General features: G+C 41.1%; 1 protein-coding gene across 7 annotated transcripts in view; it reads right to left on the reverse strand.

The window, feature by feature from the left end:
* Nucleotides 1-17098, reverse strand: part of KIAA0319L (KIAA0319 like) — a 90254-nt gene that overhangs the window by 25121 nt on the left and 48035 nt on the right. For all 7 annotated transcript variants that reach the window (XM_004740817.3, XM_004740816.3, XM_004740814.3 and 4 more), the window contains exons 4-9: nucleotides 13716-13962; nucleotides 10820-10921; nucleotides 7565-7662; nucleotides 4329-4416; nucleotides 2211-2303; nucleotides 123-255 (exon numbers count right to left, since the gene is read on the reverse strand). In XM_004740817.3, coding sequence (XP_004740874.1) covers nucleotides 123-255; nucleotides 2211-2303; nucleotides 4329-4416; nucleotides 7565-7662; nucleotides 10820-10921; nucleotides 13716-13962 — 761 coding nt within the window. The remainder of the gene's footprint in view (nucleotides 1-122; nucleotides 256-2210; nucleotides 2304-4328; nucleotides 4417-7564; nucleotides 7663-10819; nucleotides 10922-13715; nucleotides 13963-17098) is intronic.

Raw genomic sequence — 17098 nt, forward strand, 5'->3', positions numbered from 1 at the left:
AAGGCTCTATCATCAACCAAGTCTATAATGACTTTGATATCTGTCAGAGTTACTTCTAGGAGAATGTAAAACCCACAAGGGAAAAGCATAGCCTAAGGGAAACTTGAAGGGTCCTAATTTACCTGAAAGTGTAGTTCCCAGGGACGAGCTTACTTAGTTTTAATATGGCCGTGTCTTCAGAAATCTTCTCTTCTCTCAGAGGTCCCTTAAGCTCCTCCCAATGGTATTGGACGATTTTATCATCATCAGTGCTTTCTTGACCATAAAGAAACATCAGTTACAACACGAGAGCGCTGGGTCTCAGCACTTACCCAGCTTACACAAACCAGGGCAACTACCCAGAGATGTGAGGCTAGGAAAACTTCATGAAAGGACAGACTATCTCTCCAGAGTGTTTCTCCCCTAGGAATATTGGGTCATTCTGCCTCGCTATGAATATTCCACTGTGTAGTTTTCCAAGGACCCCAACACAGGCAACCTCTGGTTAAAATGCTACTGTATGAAAAAAGGAAAATCAACAATTCTTAAACACGTGAAAAGATAAAACCTTACTTAAAATAAAAGAAACGCAAATTTAAATTACACTTCAGATACTGTTTCTTTAAACCTACCTGCTTGGTGAGGCCAAAGTTTCAGAACACACTCTGTGGGTACAGGTGCGGAGCAAACCCTCTCCTGAGTCACGGTGGAAGCCCACGCTCATACCCTCTCCATAAACAGCAACCTAGCAAAACTGGTCATTTCCCCTGCAATTTCTCTTTGAGGAATTTATCCTACAGATTCATCTGCACATGTGTTAAATGTCACGCTTACAAGATTATTCATGGCAACATTCTCTGTAGCAGCAAAGGACCAAAAATAATCTAACTGGTCATCAATAGAGACTGACTGAAGCCAAGGATACAACCACATGGGGACATACACAGCCATTCAACGGAAGGCTGTGCAATCCATCAGAGAAAGAAAACAAAACTATTTCATGTACTGATTCAGAAAAATTCTTCGACATAGAGAAACAAGCACTGTACACAACAGCGTGTACTCTGTGTTATCTTAAAGACTACATACGTATTTTCTTACATATGCAGAGACTGTCTCCAGAAAGAAGCATAAACTAATACCATTGACTGGAGGACAACTGGCTAGCTGGGAAATGGGAGTCGCGGTGATTGTCTCCGCTATACACTCTTACACATTATTTAACTTTGACCTATTCACCAATACACAGAAAATGGGGCTACGTGGCTCTTTTTGCTGCTCTCACAAGTGCTTCTTCCTGTTCTCTCTTCTCTCTTGTCCTGCTATTCTTCCACCCTCCTCTTCTTGCCAGCTCCCTCTACGTAAAATGTTAAACCTCGCTGGAGATTCCTCTGCTAGAACAGTACTGCCTTGGCCATTAGGATGACTGTTGGCAAGACAATCGGGTAGCAGGGCCTTACTAGGCCTCCAAGGGGACCAAGTAAATACTGATGAGATGACAGGCCTGAAACCCCCTGCACACATAGCCAGCCTCAGTGGCAAAGACCCACAAGTCTTCTCATGTAACCCATCGGGGATACTATTCCGAAGGGTGAAATGTTCATGAGCCCAGTCGGGGCATGGAGCATGTTCTGGGAGTCTCTACGGGAGGAGGCTGACAAGAATCCAGTCAGCCGTGCACACTGGGGGAGGGCTCCCAGCTGAGACCCTCAGTTACTTATCTTGCACAAGAGGAAGGAGCTTTGTTTCTATAGCTGAGAATGGTGACTCTATCTAAGCAAATTTGAAAACAAGTTTCATACAAAATAATGCTAAACATCTGCAAAATCCCCCTTTCTTACCATCTCAAAAGAGCAGAAATATTACTTCAAACAAGTCACATGGGGTTTTTAAATAGGGTCTGTCCAGTTTTTACTTCCTAATCAGTTGCTTGAGATGGGCAGTCTTCCCATAACATGGTCAAGAAGATGGGCCTAACCAGAATATTGACATAGGTGGCACCAAATCTTCTTTTTTTTTTTTTTTTTAAAGTGGGCTCCACACCCAGCAGGGAGCCCAACACAGGGCCTGAACTCACAACCCTGAGATCAAGACCTGAGCTGAGATCAAGAGCTGGGCACTTAACCAACTGAGCCACCCAGGTACCTCTGGCCCCAAATCTTCCATAGCGTTTTCTACCACGGTTCACAGTGAATGCTCTTCTAAGACATCATGCGTAGATAAGTACTCACGGCTGCCGTCAATGACTGTAGAAGTGGTTGGCAGAGAGATCTCCTGGAACTGTGGCGACACGATGGCAACAGGAGGCTGATTCTTCCGGGGCTCTGCAAGAAAACAAGGCAGAAAACACTGGAAGAGAAGCTTTTTAAAAAAATTTTTAGCCGTTCTTATTTATTCAATTTTTTAAAGACTTTATTTACTCATTAGAGAGAGAGAGAGAGAGAGAGCACGCACAAGCAGGGGGAGCAGGAGAGGGAGAACCAGGCTCTCCACTGAACAGGGAGCCCAATGTGGGGCTCAGTCCCAGGACCCTGGGATCATGACTTGAGCAGAAGGCAGATGTTTGTTTTTATTTTTGTTTTTAAAGATTTTATTCATTTATTTGACAGAGATCACAAGTAGGAAGAGAGGCAGGCAGAGAGAGAGGAGGAAGCAGGCTCCCCGCTGAGCAGAAAGCCCGATGTGGGGCTCGATCCCAGGACCCTGAGATCATGACCTGAGCTGAAGGCAGAGGCTTTAACCCACTGAGCCACACAGGTGCCCCTGAAGGCAGATGTTTAACCAACTGAGCCACCAGGTGTCCTGGAAGCTGGGTTTTGTTTTCAGTTCTTTTGGTAAAGATTTTATCTATTTATTTATGAGAAAGAGAGCACAAGCAGGGGGAGTGGCAGGGAGAAAGAGAAGCAGGCTCCCACTGAGCAGAGAGCCCAACATAGGGCTCAATCCCAGCACCCCGGGATCACAGAAGAGGGCCTTTATAAATTACAGGAGGAGCAGGCCTATGTGGGTGAATTATAAATTAGTTTCCATTACATAACTGATGGGTGCAGCATCACCGAATGGAAAGTTACAACACCAGGTTACCATTCCAGCATAAGACACATGGAAGCATCAGAGCTCTTCCAAACTTGACTACTCCTAAGACCATGCCTAGTGCACGCTTTCAATGCTCACATGCTATCTCGTTCATGACAAGGACTACAGTGACACAAGCTTGAGTAGAGGAGGATAACAAACAAGCTTTGCGCAAAAAGGGCTTCGACAAACTATCCCTTGGCACAGACTATGCTGAAAAGAGAACGGATGATTTCCCAGCCATCCCTTGATTGTGTCTAGGCCTAAGTGATGGCAGGGTCACAAACTGCTCGGTCCACCCAAATGACTACAAGCTACAAACCCAGTGGCTTTTTCTTTGGGAGAAAAATCCAACAGTCTTTATGTTAAACACATTTTTAGGAAGGTGAAAGGATTACCTTGACTACAGAGTTCAAGGAGCAAATAGAAAATCTATTACCAACAAAGACAGAAAACAGTATTAAGAATTTGTGCCAATGTATACGTCACTCTCCAGTTTGCCCCAAATTTCCCTAAAAATGTAAAACAAGATACTTTGTTATTGCACTGCAACTTATCAATGGTGGATCACTTAAAAAGGATGACAGGATTTGCTTTCCAAGGTGAAAAAAGACTGGCAGGGTTTAAATGAGGAATTCTGTGTACAAAACCCGTATCTGGAAAGAGATCAGAAAGAGCCAGCCATTTGGCTGGTTCTCCTTCTACATGCTTCTCCCAGGCTCCTGGCTTTCTTGTGTCTCTTAATCACAACACATGGTCCTCTGTCAGCATGACCTACTTGGAGAAGCAGTTCTCAGACAGAGGCTACTGCTCGGGCCATACCGCACCGGGGGCCATGTGACTAATACTCCTCTGCCCAGCCAAATATTCCAACTAGAACTGAAGTATATACTCTGCCAACCTAACCTTTTTTTGTTTGTTTGTTTTAAAGATTATTTATTTATTTATTTGACAGATCACAAGTAGGCAGAGAGGCAGGCAGAGAGAGAGAAGGAAGCAGGCTCCCTGCTGAGCAGAGAGTCCGATGTGGGGCTTGATCCCAGGACCCTGGGATCATGACCTGAGCGGAAGGCAGAGGCTTTAACCCACTGAGCCACCCAGGCGCCCCCGACCCTAACCTTTTACTACACTGAACTAGGAATTGCCCAATACATACACTAAAAAAAAAGAACAACAACAATGGGAATTAAAAACCCTTCAAGTCAAATCTCTCTGTCTTTGGGAATCCTGCAGAGGAAGCAATGGAGACTCAGCCAGGGCTGGGAAATTCATACCTGGTTTTACTGTCACGTTCACATAGCCTTCCCCATGGGCATTTTGACCGTCTACAATCACTTTGAATTCATATAAGCCTGGAGTAAGCTGCAGAAGTGAGAGAAGATCTTTTAGACAACCAAAAGGGCAGTAATTCTATTTAAAATAACACATGTATCTGAACTTCCCATGCTGATACTGCACTCCTGCATAGTTTCCAAAATGGAGAGAGTAAACCAGCTGAGGAGATGAAACAATGAATTATAAACTAAAAAACCACAGCTTTTAATGTGAATCTTATTACTAGCTGACTCTAGAACAACAAAAGGGAATTCAGTATCTCTGTACACCCATTTTCTTTTCAGAAGAACATTAATGGCCCAACCATTCTATTTCATAGAGTTATGAAATTAAAATAATCATCTCTGCAAAGAAAATCATTTTGTAAAAATACCAAATAGCTCCCAAATATCTGAATATTTTCCCCTTCTGATTTCCACTATCTATATAAACATAATATAAAAGAAAGAAAATCACCCACTGTCCTAACACGCCAGTTAATCCTATTTCTCTTACTTTCTTCCAGTCCTTGACCACATACAAAGAATGGCTTTTAAATAGTTCATTCGTTCAACAAACATTTATTGAGAGCCAATTAGATGCCGGACATTATCCTAGACTTGCAGTTTGGAGAGGAGTAAGATGTAACCACTACCTCTAGGAACTCGACCTTCAAGCTCCAGTTAGAATCAAGGTGTGCATCAAGCTTTTTGTTGTTGGTGTCAATTCTTGTCTTTTATTAACCATACACAAGTACTCTGGTCTTCTAGTTTACTGAAGCAGTAAGTCAGACAACATCTACCACCAGAATGTCTGAAGGGCACTCCCGATGAAGGTGACTGGTTCATTCTCATTCACCTTCTGGTATTTCAGGACAGCTGGCTTAACCTTCTTTCTCTTACGCTTATTCTCCTTGGGAGTGCTGCAAGACTCCTTCCTTCTTTCTAGACCCACCACGAAGTTTCAACACAAGATGAAGAGGGGCCTCCTTTTGAATGCTGTAGTCACACAAAGTCCATCCACCTTCCAGTTGCTTGCCAGCAAAGATCAGTTTCTGCTGATCAGGAGGAATTCCTGGATCTTGGCCTTTATGTTTTCTACTCTGAGGATTCAACCTCAAGAGTGATGGTCTTCCCTGTAAAGGTTTTCACAAAAATCTGCATCTTGGCGGCAGTCCCACTGCAGATGGCAGATCAGAAAGAAAAACCTGCATCAAGCTTTTTATTATTCTTCCTTCTGTTCATTTACCATGCGCACCTTCCCCCATTATAACAGTCTTTTTAATGGTCACTTCCAACGCTGCAGAATAGTGCACGAGTACACGTGTCATATCACATAAGCATTCCACATTGTTGGCATCCAGGATGTTTCCAGGCTTTTACTATTAGAACCAATACTGTGCTAAACATCTTTCAGACGAATGAAGTTCCTCCTTTCTTCCAAATGATCTTTGAGCAAATGCTAATTGACTAGTGTTTTTGATGTTTTTCTTCTTGGAAAGCTCTCGTTCCTTGGCTTACACTTCTCTCATTTCCTTCAATTTCTTCTTCCTTGCTCACCTTTAATCACTGTGCTCCCCAGGATTCCAACTGCACTCTACACACTCTGTCGGGATGATCTCATACATTACCAGGACTTCAAATGTCATCTGTTTGAGGCTGGTGTGCAAATTTCTCTCTCTAGCACAGACCTGTGTCCTGATCTCTAGTCCCTGAGTCCCAGCTACTTCACAGGCACCTCAAAATCACTCTGTCTAAAAATGATTTAATCATCTGCAAACCTCATCCAAACTTGCTCCTCTTTCTGTGTTCTTCATTTTAGTGAATATCACCACTGTTGTGCCAACATCTACCCAAATGCCTGAGCCAAAAAGGCTAGAATGATCCTAGACCTCCCTTCCCCAACACCGCCACCCCATCACTTGATCACCAGGCCTTACCAAGTCAACCTCCATTATACTCCTAACATCCACTCACTTCTGTCCATTCACACTGCCATCACCTTAGATTTCAACCATCATAGCAAAGTTAAAAAAAAGCTTCAGGGATGGAAAGTTCCAGTTCAAACCTACCATTTAATAGCATTGTGAACCTTGGCTAAATTACTTTATTTTTCTAATTTTTAGTTTTGTCATATAAAACAGGTATTAGTATCTACATCTTGGGGTCGGTTAGTGCATAAAACAATTAGCACTGTGTCTGGCACATATTATGAGCTTAAGTTTTATTTGTTTTTCAACCCAGGCTATCACCATCTCACACCTACATCTTTCAACAGATTCTCAATTGGCTTCCCCAGATTGAGTCTTATTTGCAGTCAGGGTAAGCTTTCTAAACTGAAAACCTGAACTAGTCTTTCTGCTGTCTAAAACCTTTCAAAGGGTCCATATTCCCTGTGCATAAGATTCACAGTCTTCACTCTGCGACCCATGCATCTCTCCAACTTTGTGCCACTGCCCTTCTCATGCCAGAGGGTCTAGTCATGCTGAACCACACACAATTCCCTTTCTGCCACATTTTCTGTTTGGCCCAGTGGACATTGCTTCCCCTGCATCAACACTCCACCCTTTACCAAGAAAGTGAGTCACTGTCATGACCCCACTCGGTAAACTCTAAGAAATCAAACTCCCCAGGACTTCAATACTCCGTGCACTGACCTAGTGCATCCCGTTATAATTGTCTGCTTCTGGCCAGTATCACTGGTGAGACTCTACTGTCCTTGAATGTGAAGATTTTGATCAATCCAGCCGCCTGATACATAACTAGTGTGCGATGAACAGTTGTTAAAGAAAAAAAGAATGAACGGATGAATGAGACTGCCTGGCTAAAGGATATGAACATTTTTATGGTTCCTAATAACTACACTGAATCCCAAAAAAGGCTGAGCCAATTTACACAGTCTTGTGGCCACAAAAAAACTTAGCTTATCTCCCAAATTCTAAAATCCTTATGTTACCCTTAAAAGCTGTTTAGTGTATATTTTCAGCTATCACCACCATGCTTATAGTCTTCTCACCATAAATGAACATTTGAGAATCATACACTAACAAATACTGGATGTCAGCCAGACTTTTGGAGGATTCACTTCTGAAAGATTGTTCCTGATTTAAGTGTGAACAGAAAATTCTACATTCTACATTTTAGAAAATGGTCAGCACCTCTTCGCCAGCCCTGCAAGTGAGAGGAAGCAAATTCACCTTGGACAGTTTGAGGATCTGAGAATGTTTCCCTTCCATCTCTCCACTGTAGTCTTTAGGATGAGTAATCAGCTGCCAGTCGTAGGTGTAGGTTTCTCCTATAGAAGGGCAGTTACAGAAATCATGAAAACACACACCCACACACAAAGAGGGCAGCCGCACAGCCTGCCAATAACAAATCTCTTCTAAATCTTGACAAGGCCTCTGTTTTGAAGATTCCACCCCAGAGCCTATAGGAAACCAAATGCCTTGTTCAAAGAAAGGGAGGATTCTGCTGACTCAGCTACAGTCAGGGCTTCCTCCACCCTCTCCCAACAGTGCTCTCTCCTGCCCCACAGCCAGTCTCCCTTTGAAAGAGGCCAATCCTCCTTCCAAATACCAGGTTGCTCACGGTATGGCATCACAGTGAAAATGCAAGCCCTATCAACCACTATAGATGAACTCACTGGGAACAAAGGCCATTTTCTTGCAAAACTTCTTTTGCAACAAAGAACAGCCATGACTTCTAAATAACATGGTTCAAAAATAGCTTTTTTACAGAGTGCTAACAATGCTTGTCTCACTGAGGTCATCACACCCTGGTGAGTTAAAAGAGCTACTTCATTACTGCTGAGCTAAATAACACACTGCAGAAGATGGCAGGGGATGGCCCATTTAAAACAGGCCCCACTGAAATTAATTAAGATCAAATGAAGCATTAAATGGTCCTCATTTGTAGCTCAGACTGTATGACTGGGTAGGACAAGGACAGGATCCCATTATCTAAATGGAATCCCACCCCCATGAAAGTGGTCTTAAATTTGGGGGGAAACGAAATTCACATCTGATGAGGGACAGATGGGGACGGGTATGAAAGCTTAGTTTATGTTACTACCCAGAAGGAAAATAAAAGGAAAAGAGAAGAAACTTCAAAAGCTTAACAGAGAATGGTCATCTCTTTCTCAGTTCATGAGTTCGAAGGTAAGTTAGCACATAGAATCAAATTCCAAGATAGCCTTCATCTGAAGACCAGATTTTATTTTATAAGCTTGAGATGCAAGATCTATCACTCTTCCTTCCTCCCCAAAATACTAGCAATGTGTTGGACAGTCATCATGCCTGGGCAGCTCTCACACATATATTCTGTGGAAGTCAGGTCAGGTGAGAAGCAGGAAAGCAGCGGCAGCCATGGGACTGGTGCTAAAAGATGACCTTCCAACTAAAGTTGGAAATTTTTCTTCCACACAGAAAACAGACTCACTCTAGTTTGGGAACTGACAATTCTACAATATTTCAGGCTGGCAATGCAATTTCAAGAAAAGGCAATATTCCTAGGACAGAAAAGTTTGGGGGATGAATTATGCCTCACAGCCAAAAATTTACCCAAGGGTAGGAACAACTGATGACAGGTCTGCTAGACAGAACGCTGGTTTAAATGATTTAGGGCAGTGGTTTTCAAACTATGCCTCCGAACCCAAGAGCAATCCTGAGGGGTGCTTCAAGGGCTGCCACAGGAGATGAGGGGGAGAATGAGTAGGCAGAGCTGGTCCTGTTCACTTGTCCCCAATCTGTGAAAGTTTGAAACCATTCATCTCATGTATCTGGTAGCTGAACGACCCGTGGAGAGGACAGTTGAAAGGAATCTCTTTCTTTTTTTTTTTTTTTTTAAAGATTTTATTTATTTATTTGACAGAGAGAAACCACAAGTAAGCAGAGAGGCAGGCAGAGAGAGGAGGAAGCAGGCTCCCCGCAGAGCAGAGAGCCCGATGCGGGGCTCGATCCCAGGACCCTGGGACCATGACCTGAGCCGAAGGCAGAGGCTTTAACCCACTGAGCCAACCAGGCACCCCAGGAATCTCTTTCTTAACCCATGTGTTTTAGACTTCATAAAAGTCTCCACTATATTTTAACTAAAATCCCTAAGCCCTCTTTAAATAGAACCCATGTCCTGATCTACAAGGTGACAGCAACTCACAGACATGTATATGCAAATAGGGGTTAGACAAGAAAATAAAGCAGACTCCAGTGCTTTTCACAAAACAGTGGAGGCAACTGCAGCTCACGGCAGTTCTCACCATCTTCATAGGCCACCAAATTCAGTCACCTGAACTTACCACCAGAGGGAGTCCGGATAAAGCTTCTCTGGAGGAAGGTAGAATAAACTGATAAGGAAACCTCAATTTGAGGGCAAAAATATAGAATGAGGAGGGCATTTAGGTTATGGAAAAGTACTTTTGCATAAATACACTAGTTGGTAATAGGCCTATTAGAAAGCGGGACTACTGTATAAGAAAGGTGTGTACCTAATCCTGAATCCTAAAGTACGGCATTCGATTTTGACTAACCCTGTAATGACAGTAGCATAAACCCAATGCAATCATTTTAAATCAAAGTATACTTCACTATGGAAGCATGTGTGTTTCTAAGCCAAATGTTGGTATTATTAATATACTAATATATATTTCAAAGGTGAAAGGGATGCTCATATTATAAAAGTTTTCTTAAATAATGAATGCAGCATCCCCTAATTTATGTATTTCATAGATCCCAATTTTATATATCACATTGGGCCTGTCTTTTTTTTAAAAAAGACTTTATTAATTAATTACTTTATTTATTTATTTATTTGAGAGAGAGAGAGAGCACAAGTGGAGGGAGGGAGAGGGACAAGTGGGGCTCAATCTCACCACCCTAAGATCACGATCTGGGCTGAAATCAAGAGTCAGACGCTTAACCAACCAAGTCACCCAGGAGCCCTGTCTTCCTTTTTTTTGTAAATGTCAAATCTCTATTAGCCATAGTCTTAAATAACCCCTCTACAAGTTCTATCTCTGCTATTTACTAGCTGTTTGGACAAAATAAATAGGTTAACCTCAGTCTCAGGTGCTTCCTCTTTTAAAGGGGTATAATCCAGTGTCCACTTAATAAGCATCACCCACATGCTAGGCACTGAGGTAGGTCCCTTGTGTACTGTTTCATTTTGCCCCTAAAGTAACCTTATGAAGTAGAAATTATTATCCTCGTTTTACTGAGACAGAAATGCAAGCATAAAAATAATTTGCTTCAAATCATTCAGCTAATGTCTAGCTGAGCTGGGATTTGAACCCAGGCTTAACATCAAAGCCCATGATTTCAAACATTATATTATATTGCCTCTCACAACAGATAAACATTTGTGCCTGTTCTCACAGGACTGCTGCAATGAGTAAATGAGTTAAGGTATGTAAATATCATAAATTAAAACATTATCCAAATATAACTAAGGGGATGATTTACCTTCAAGTGGTTCTGGGAGAACATAAGCATTTAACTGAACTTCATTCTTAGGCAGGGTAATCTGGACACTCTTTCCAGCAGATACCACCAGTTCCTTCATAACTGGAAACAAAGGAAAGAAATAAGAGATAAGAAATTAGAGCCAGACTACCTTATTCCTCTCCATCCTTTTGGAGCCAAATTTCTTTTACAAACAATATTCAGCTACTGCCTTTATTTCCTCATTGTTTACCTACTCTCTAATCCCCTGAAATCTTATTCTGCCCCATTTTCCCACTGAGAAAGATCTTTTGAGGTCATCCACAAACAGCTCCTTAGCAAATCCAGTAACTGTTTCTCAACCCGCATCCTTTACTTCAGTGGCATCTAATACTGCTGACTGCCTCGATATTGAAACACTCGGATTATCATGACACCATATTATTCTACTTTTATTCCTTTGTCTCTGAGTTTTTCTCCACTGTATTTTAACTATAGTCTATCCATAAGCCCTCTTTATACAGTAATTTCCATGGATTCAACAATATTTCAAGTTCAACAGTATTTCAAGGATCACCTTTATGCTGATAAACAACTTTCTAATAAAATACATCTATAAAATTCCAAAAGAAAAGCCAAATGTTGATCACAAAGACAGCCTTAATTTCGTTCTATTCCAATTACTACAACCACAGACTTAGGTTATTCCAAGAATCTTAACTGGTCTTCCTGCTGCCAGAACTCCCCACTCTAATCCATTCTGTCTTCCTAAAACACCCACCATCATTAATTTTTCCAAAATACTCCCCCACCATGTTACTCTCCTACTTAAGAATCCCCACTCCCATACCACATTCAAGGCCAACTGCCAACCTGGCATTAGAAAACCATTACCATCTGATCACACTATCTCACACTTCTTACCCAATTCTGCCTCTAATTATATTCATTTTCCTTCCTGTGCTCCATGGAAGACATGGTCTACACTTGGGGACTTTACTAATGCTACTTCCTTCAACTGGGATGTATGCTTTCTTTATTCTCAATCAGTACTTTGTTTCTAACTTAAAGCCAGTCTTCTCTCCAAGAAATCTTCTCAGACCATTTCGGTTCAAACTTATCTACTTTCTGAATGAAGTACCTCAGTATTTTTTGAATACCCACGTTAGCTAACAGCTATATACAGTATATTTTCAATATAGTCTTACACTATTTCAGTAGCTATTTCATACATGTCTGGGTTCTCAACCTTGGCACTACTGACATTTTGGACCAGATAATTCTTTGTTGTGGGGGTGGGGGAAATTGTCCTGTACACTGCATGACAGCTGGCAGGATCCCAGGCCTCCAGCCACTAGGTGTCAGTAGCATGCCCAAAATGTTTGCAGGTTGTTGAGAACCACTACTATATAAATCTTATTTCTCTGACAATAATTATTATTTGGTATGAGACCTAGGAACTAAAGAGCTTAAAACAAACAAATGACTGGTCCACTCATATTTCAAGACTGAGGGGTAAGAAGGACTTCCCAGACAATAATGAAATTTGAGATGTAGCTGTCTGCTTAGGAACACTGCACTGAAGAAGAAATGAAATCATCCTTATGGAAACTTCAACATTTAGACACCTTAGGAAGCTGAATAAGAATTCTCTGAAGTGGGGGCGCCTGGGTGGCTCAGTGGGTTAAAGCCTCTGCCTACGGCTCGGGTCATGATCCCAGGGTCCTGGGATCGAGCCCCGCATTGGGCTCTCTGCTCAGCGGCGAGCCTGCTTCCCCTTCTCTTTCTGCCTGTCTCTCTGCCTACTTGTGATTTCTCTCTCTGTCAAATAAATAAATAAAATCTTAAAAAAAAAAAAAAAAGAATTCTCTGAAGTGAATTTCAAAAAAAAAAAAAAAAAAAAAAAAGAAAGAAAGAAAGAAAGAGAAACCACCATACTCAGAAAGAGTATAATGGACAAAAATAGTGTTACTCAAACCCTTGACAATCACATAAAAAATTACAGGCATTATGCCTGAACACAAAAAATATTTTAGTCCCTTCGGATTGAAACCCCCCAAATTTCATGTTATACTACCATGAAAGAAGAGCCTAGAAAATAAAAAATCAGCAAAAATTCATTTTTACTGGCTTTGCTTCACCCTGTTGCCTTTTTCAGGGAATAAAGATCAAGTTAGTTTCCTTGATTAGCCACTTCCTCCTAATACCTTAGGACAGCACTCATGAAGCACAGACTTGTTGTTAAGGCAACACTCCTTATAAATCTCCTCCCTATGGATGGATTGCTTTAAAAATAAAGATTCTGCCGGGGCGCCTGGGTGGTTCAGTGGGTTAAGCCTCTGCCTTCGGCTTAGGTCATGATCCCCGGGTCCTGGGATAGGGCCCCGCATCTGGCTCTCTGCTCAGCAAGGGAGCCTGCTTCCCTTCTCTCTGCCTGCCTCTCTGCCTACTTGTGATCTCTGTCTGTCAAATGAATAAATAAAATCTTTAAAAAATAATAATAAAAATAAAAAAAAAAAAAAAGATGCTGCCAAAATGAGAAAGACAAATATCTGACCTACAATCAGCCATTCAGAAGGCAAACAGGTACAAAGATCCAACTTTCTTCCCAGTGGCTTCTATTTGTTTGGTTCCTTGAATATTACTTCATCGAATCTTGTGCCTTTAAATTCCAGGCACAGTGGAATCTGGCTCTAGGAAAATGAGCCTCATTAATTCCCATAGGCTGGGGCCTGTTGAGAAAAGGATGGAGAGCCCCCAGTCCTATGATTACAGGAACAAAGACAGGATTATTTTTTCTCTAATCTACAGTACTCAAAAGTCATGCCTCTCTCCTTTCCTTGCACTAAAGAGAACACTGTGATCAAATGCTCTACTTTTCCATCCTATCTCCAAGGGTAGAAGCAAAGGGCCTCACCTGGGTATGGTGCTGAGGTGCTCTGGAAAGAGGCCTGGGGGTTAGGGGTAGCATAACTGTAGGAAGGAGCCACTGGCAGAGGGGTAGAAATCTGGATTTTCCCAAGGCTTTTTACTTGCTGAGTGCTAGGTGTAGTACCAGGATCCTCTGATGTCTCAGGTTGGACTGACACATTCTTTGACCAACCAGGAATCTCCGCAGCCAGGACTGGGGTTAAGGGACTGGAAATTATAAGTGCCTTGTGGACCTAAAGAAATGCAAACATTCATTTGAATAGGCAAAAGTTATACCACCAGTTTTTTAGGTTATGTCTCATAAAATAATTGCATGCTAAATGTTTTCATGAAAAATGCAAAAACCGACAAAAATATTAAAGGAACAAATCTCACCACCCAAACTGGTGTTAAAATGTTGTTATAAACCTTCCCAGTCTTCTTCTCTATGCACAGAGGTTTGCTTAAAACAAAACAGTAATAATCATTCTACATATACTTTTCTCTTCTTTTCTCAACATTTATATTCAATCTTTCTACAAATACTTATTAAGCACTTGTTAAGGCACAGGCCATGTAGACCCAAAACATAAATGAAAGTAAGTGTGCTCAGCGTGTGCACAATCTAGTGAGAAGAGAACAAAAATGTAAGAAATCAAAAGGACGAATACAACTATAAAAGTTAACAATGAACCGAAAAACTATGGTCTGAAGAGTACTTAGTTCCTCTCTTGGAGTGTGTGAAGAAGGATGGCTTAAATAAATAGATAAAGGCATTCTCTAGAGGAGAGTCCTAAACTGAGTTTTAAAAGGTGAACCATTGTTTACTAGACAAAAGGTTGAGGGGAGAGATGAGTACAGGCAAAGGAAATGAGATTAGCATGGCTTGTGCTGGGAACAGAGTCCATAAGCAAAGTGAGAGGCAGGAAGTAATAGAGGACGAGCTGGATAGACAGTCAAGGGCCAGGCAAAAGAAGACATGCTACTCAAAGGTGCCGGTAATGGTGAGCAATTATCGGGTTGTATATGGGGAAGAGAAAAAGTCAGATTTCTGTTTTAGGTGGATCATTCAGGTTGCCGCATCATGTAAGGGTTTGAAGAGCTAAGACAACAGCAGGAACACTACTTTGGTGGGTACTGCGCTTATCCAACTGAGAAATGATGAGTGGTTAAACAAAGCTGGTGGTATGGATTTTTTTTAAATCAACGTAACTGAAGGGTAATTTATACCAAATAAAAAATGTATAGGTCTATGCATTTGGACAAGGGTCTATACCCACATAACCACGATCAAGACAGAAACCATTTCGATCAGCCCCAGAAGTCAACTCATTCCCCCTACCTCCATCCTCAGGCTCATGCAACCACTGGTATGTTTTCTGTCCCCACTAGTTACTTTGGGCTTTCTTGTATTTCATATAAAAATTAATCATATACATGCTATTTTCATTTCTGGCTGCTTTCACTCAACATAATGTCTTAAAGAAGCATCCATGGTATTGTGTATAACAGTAGTTCATTCCTTTTTATTACCGAGTAGTATACTATCCTAGAGATATACCAAAATGTATTTATCCACTCATATACTGATTTTTGTTTTCAGTTCTCAGCTCTTATAAATAAATCTGCCATAAATGTTTGAAATCCAAAGTTTTTGTAAACATGTGTTTTAATTTATTTTGGGTAAATACTCAAAAGTATTTATTGCTGGTTACATGTAAGTATATGTTGAACTTTATAAGGAACTGTGAGCTGTTATCTGAAGTGGCCCTACCATTTTGCATTTCCACCGGCAGTGCAGGAGAGTTCCAGCTGCTCCACACTTTACTAACACTTGGTATTCTAGGTTTTTCTAATCTTTTGTCATTTTAATGATACCTCATGGTGATACCTGCAGGTGTTCTCGTTTAATCTGATGATTAGCCAAGAATTTTGCAATAGGTTGTATTCAGAATTGGGTCTGCTCTCTCTGTACTCTCTTTACTTCATAAGATTACTCCCTAATTTTTCAGCCTTCAACTCTGCACTCTGACTCCTCAAGTCGGTAAGACTTCAGATTTCTGCCACCTGTGCTACACATGGTTGACGAATTCATAGTGCTCACCTGGCATTAGGTTTTGTCTTTCAAAGACAAAACTCTGCCTCTCTGATCTCTGCCTCCTTTTTTATCATGCCTTCTGGAATCTTCCTATTTGGATATAGTTTAGAGGTTCAGCCAGGGATTTTAGTAGAGTTTCTAGCGAGGTTATGGGCTTCGCCACATTCTATGTTTTTTTTTTTTCCTTTTTTTAAAAATTAACATATAATGTATTTTTTGCTTCAGGGTACAGGTCTGTGAATCATCAGTCTTACACAATTCACAGCGCTCACCATAGCACATACCCTCTCCAATGTCCATAACCCAGCCACACTCTATTCCTTCCCCCTCACCCTCTAGCAACCCTCAGTTTCTTCTGTGAGATTAAGAGTCTCTTATGGTTTGTCTCCCTCCTGATCACGTCTTTTTTCATTTTTTCCCTCCTTACCCCCCACGACTCCCTGCTCAAGTAATTTTTCTCTACTGAACTCTGTTCTTTGCCACCATAAGAAAATAAGACTGAGGTTTTCCACTGCCTTTCCTCTGCTGTGGGAGTTAGTGAATGCCCTCAGGCAAAAATTTTAAAAAGCTGCAAACTCACAATTATTATCACTTCTAGTTGCTGTTCTGTCTGCTTTTGGATCCTTTCCAGTTCCCTTAAATACATTTTTTCCACATATTTTATAATTATTATCTGTGGGAAGATTGAGACCATTTTACTCTGCCACCATTATTGGAAATTCCTCCAGTGGGATGGATTTTAAAATATTAAGGATCTAATATTTGTGAAGCTGAAATACATCTGGGGCTTGGGGAAAAGAATGCAAGATGACTCTCATGTTTCTAGCTTGAATTGAAGGACTAACTATAGTAGTGTCAAAAACTAAGATAGACTAGACTACAAAGGAGCAATTTTAAGAAAATAACAGGCAAGTTTTGTTTCAGACATACTGAACCTGAAGTACAGCTGAGAAATTCAAATAGAGACCCAGGGTTGGAATCAAATTCCCAAAGATAGCAGCTGAAGCCATGGGAATAAACAAGCTTGCCCAAGATGAGCAAGTAAGGCAAGGAAACGGGGCTTAAAAACAAGAATTCCCAAGAATACTTAGGAATAACAATGTTCCTGTAATGCAGAAAAATAACTATTAATTAAAACTGACCCAGAAATAACAGAGGTAACGGAACTAGTAGACAAAGGTGTTAAAATAATTACTATGATTGTATTCCATATATTCAAAAAGTTATAGGAAAGATTGCATGTCCGCTTATATGAAGGAGAGACAAAGAAGATATATTTCTTAAAAGACCCA

The sequence above is a fragment of the Mustela putorius genome, unplaced genomic scaffold, assembly GCF_011764305.1.
Source record: "Mustela putorius furo isolate JIRA1106 unplaced genomic scaffold, ASM1176430v1.1 tig00003853_pilon_pilon_pilon, whole genome shotgun sequence".
In the NCBI taxonomy this organism is placed as follows: domain Eukaryota; kingdom Metazoa; phylum Chordata; class Mammalia; order Carnivora; family Mustelidae; genus Mustela; species Mustela putorius.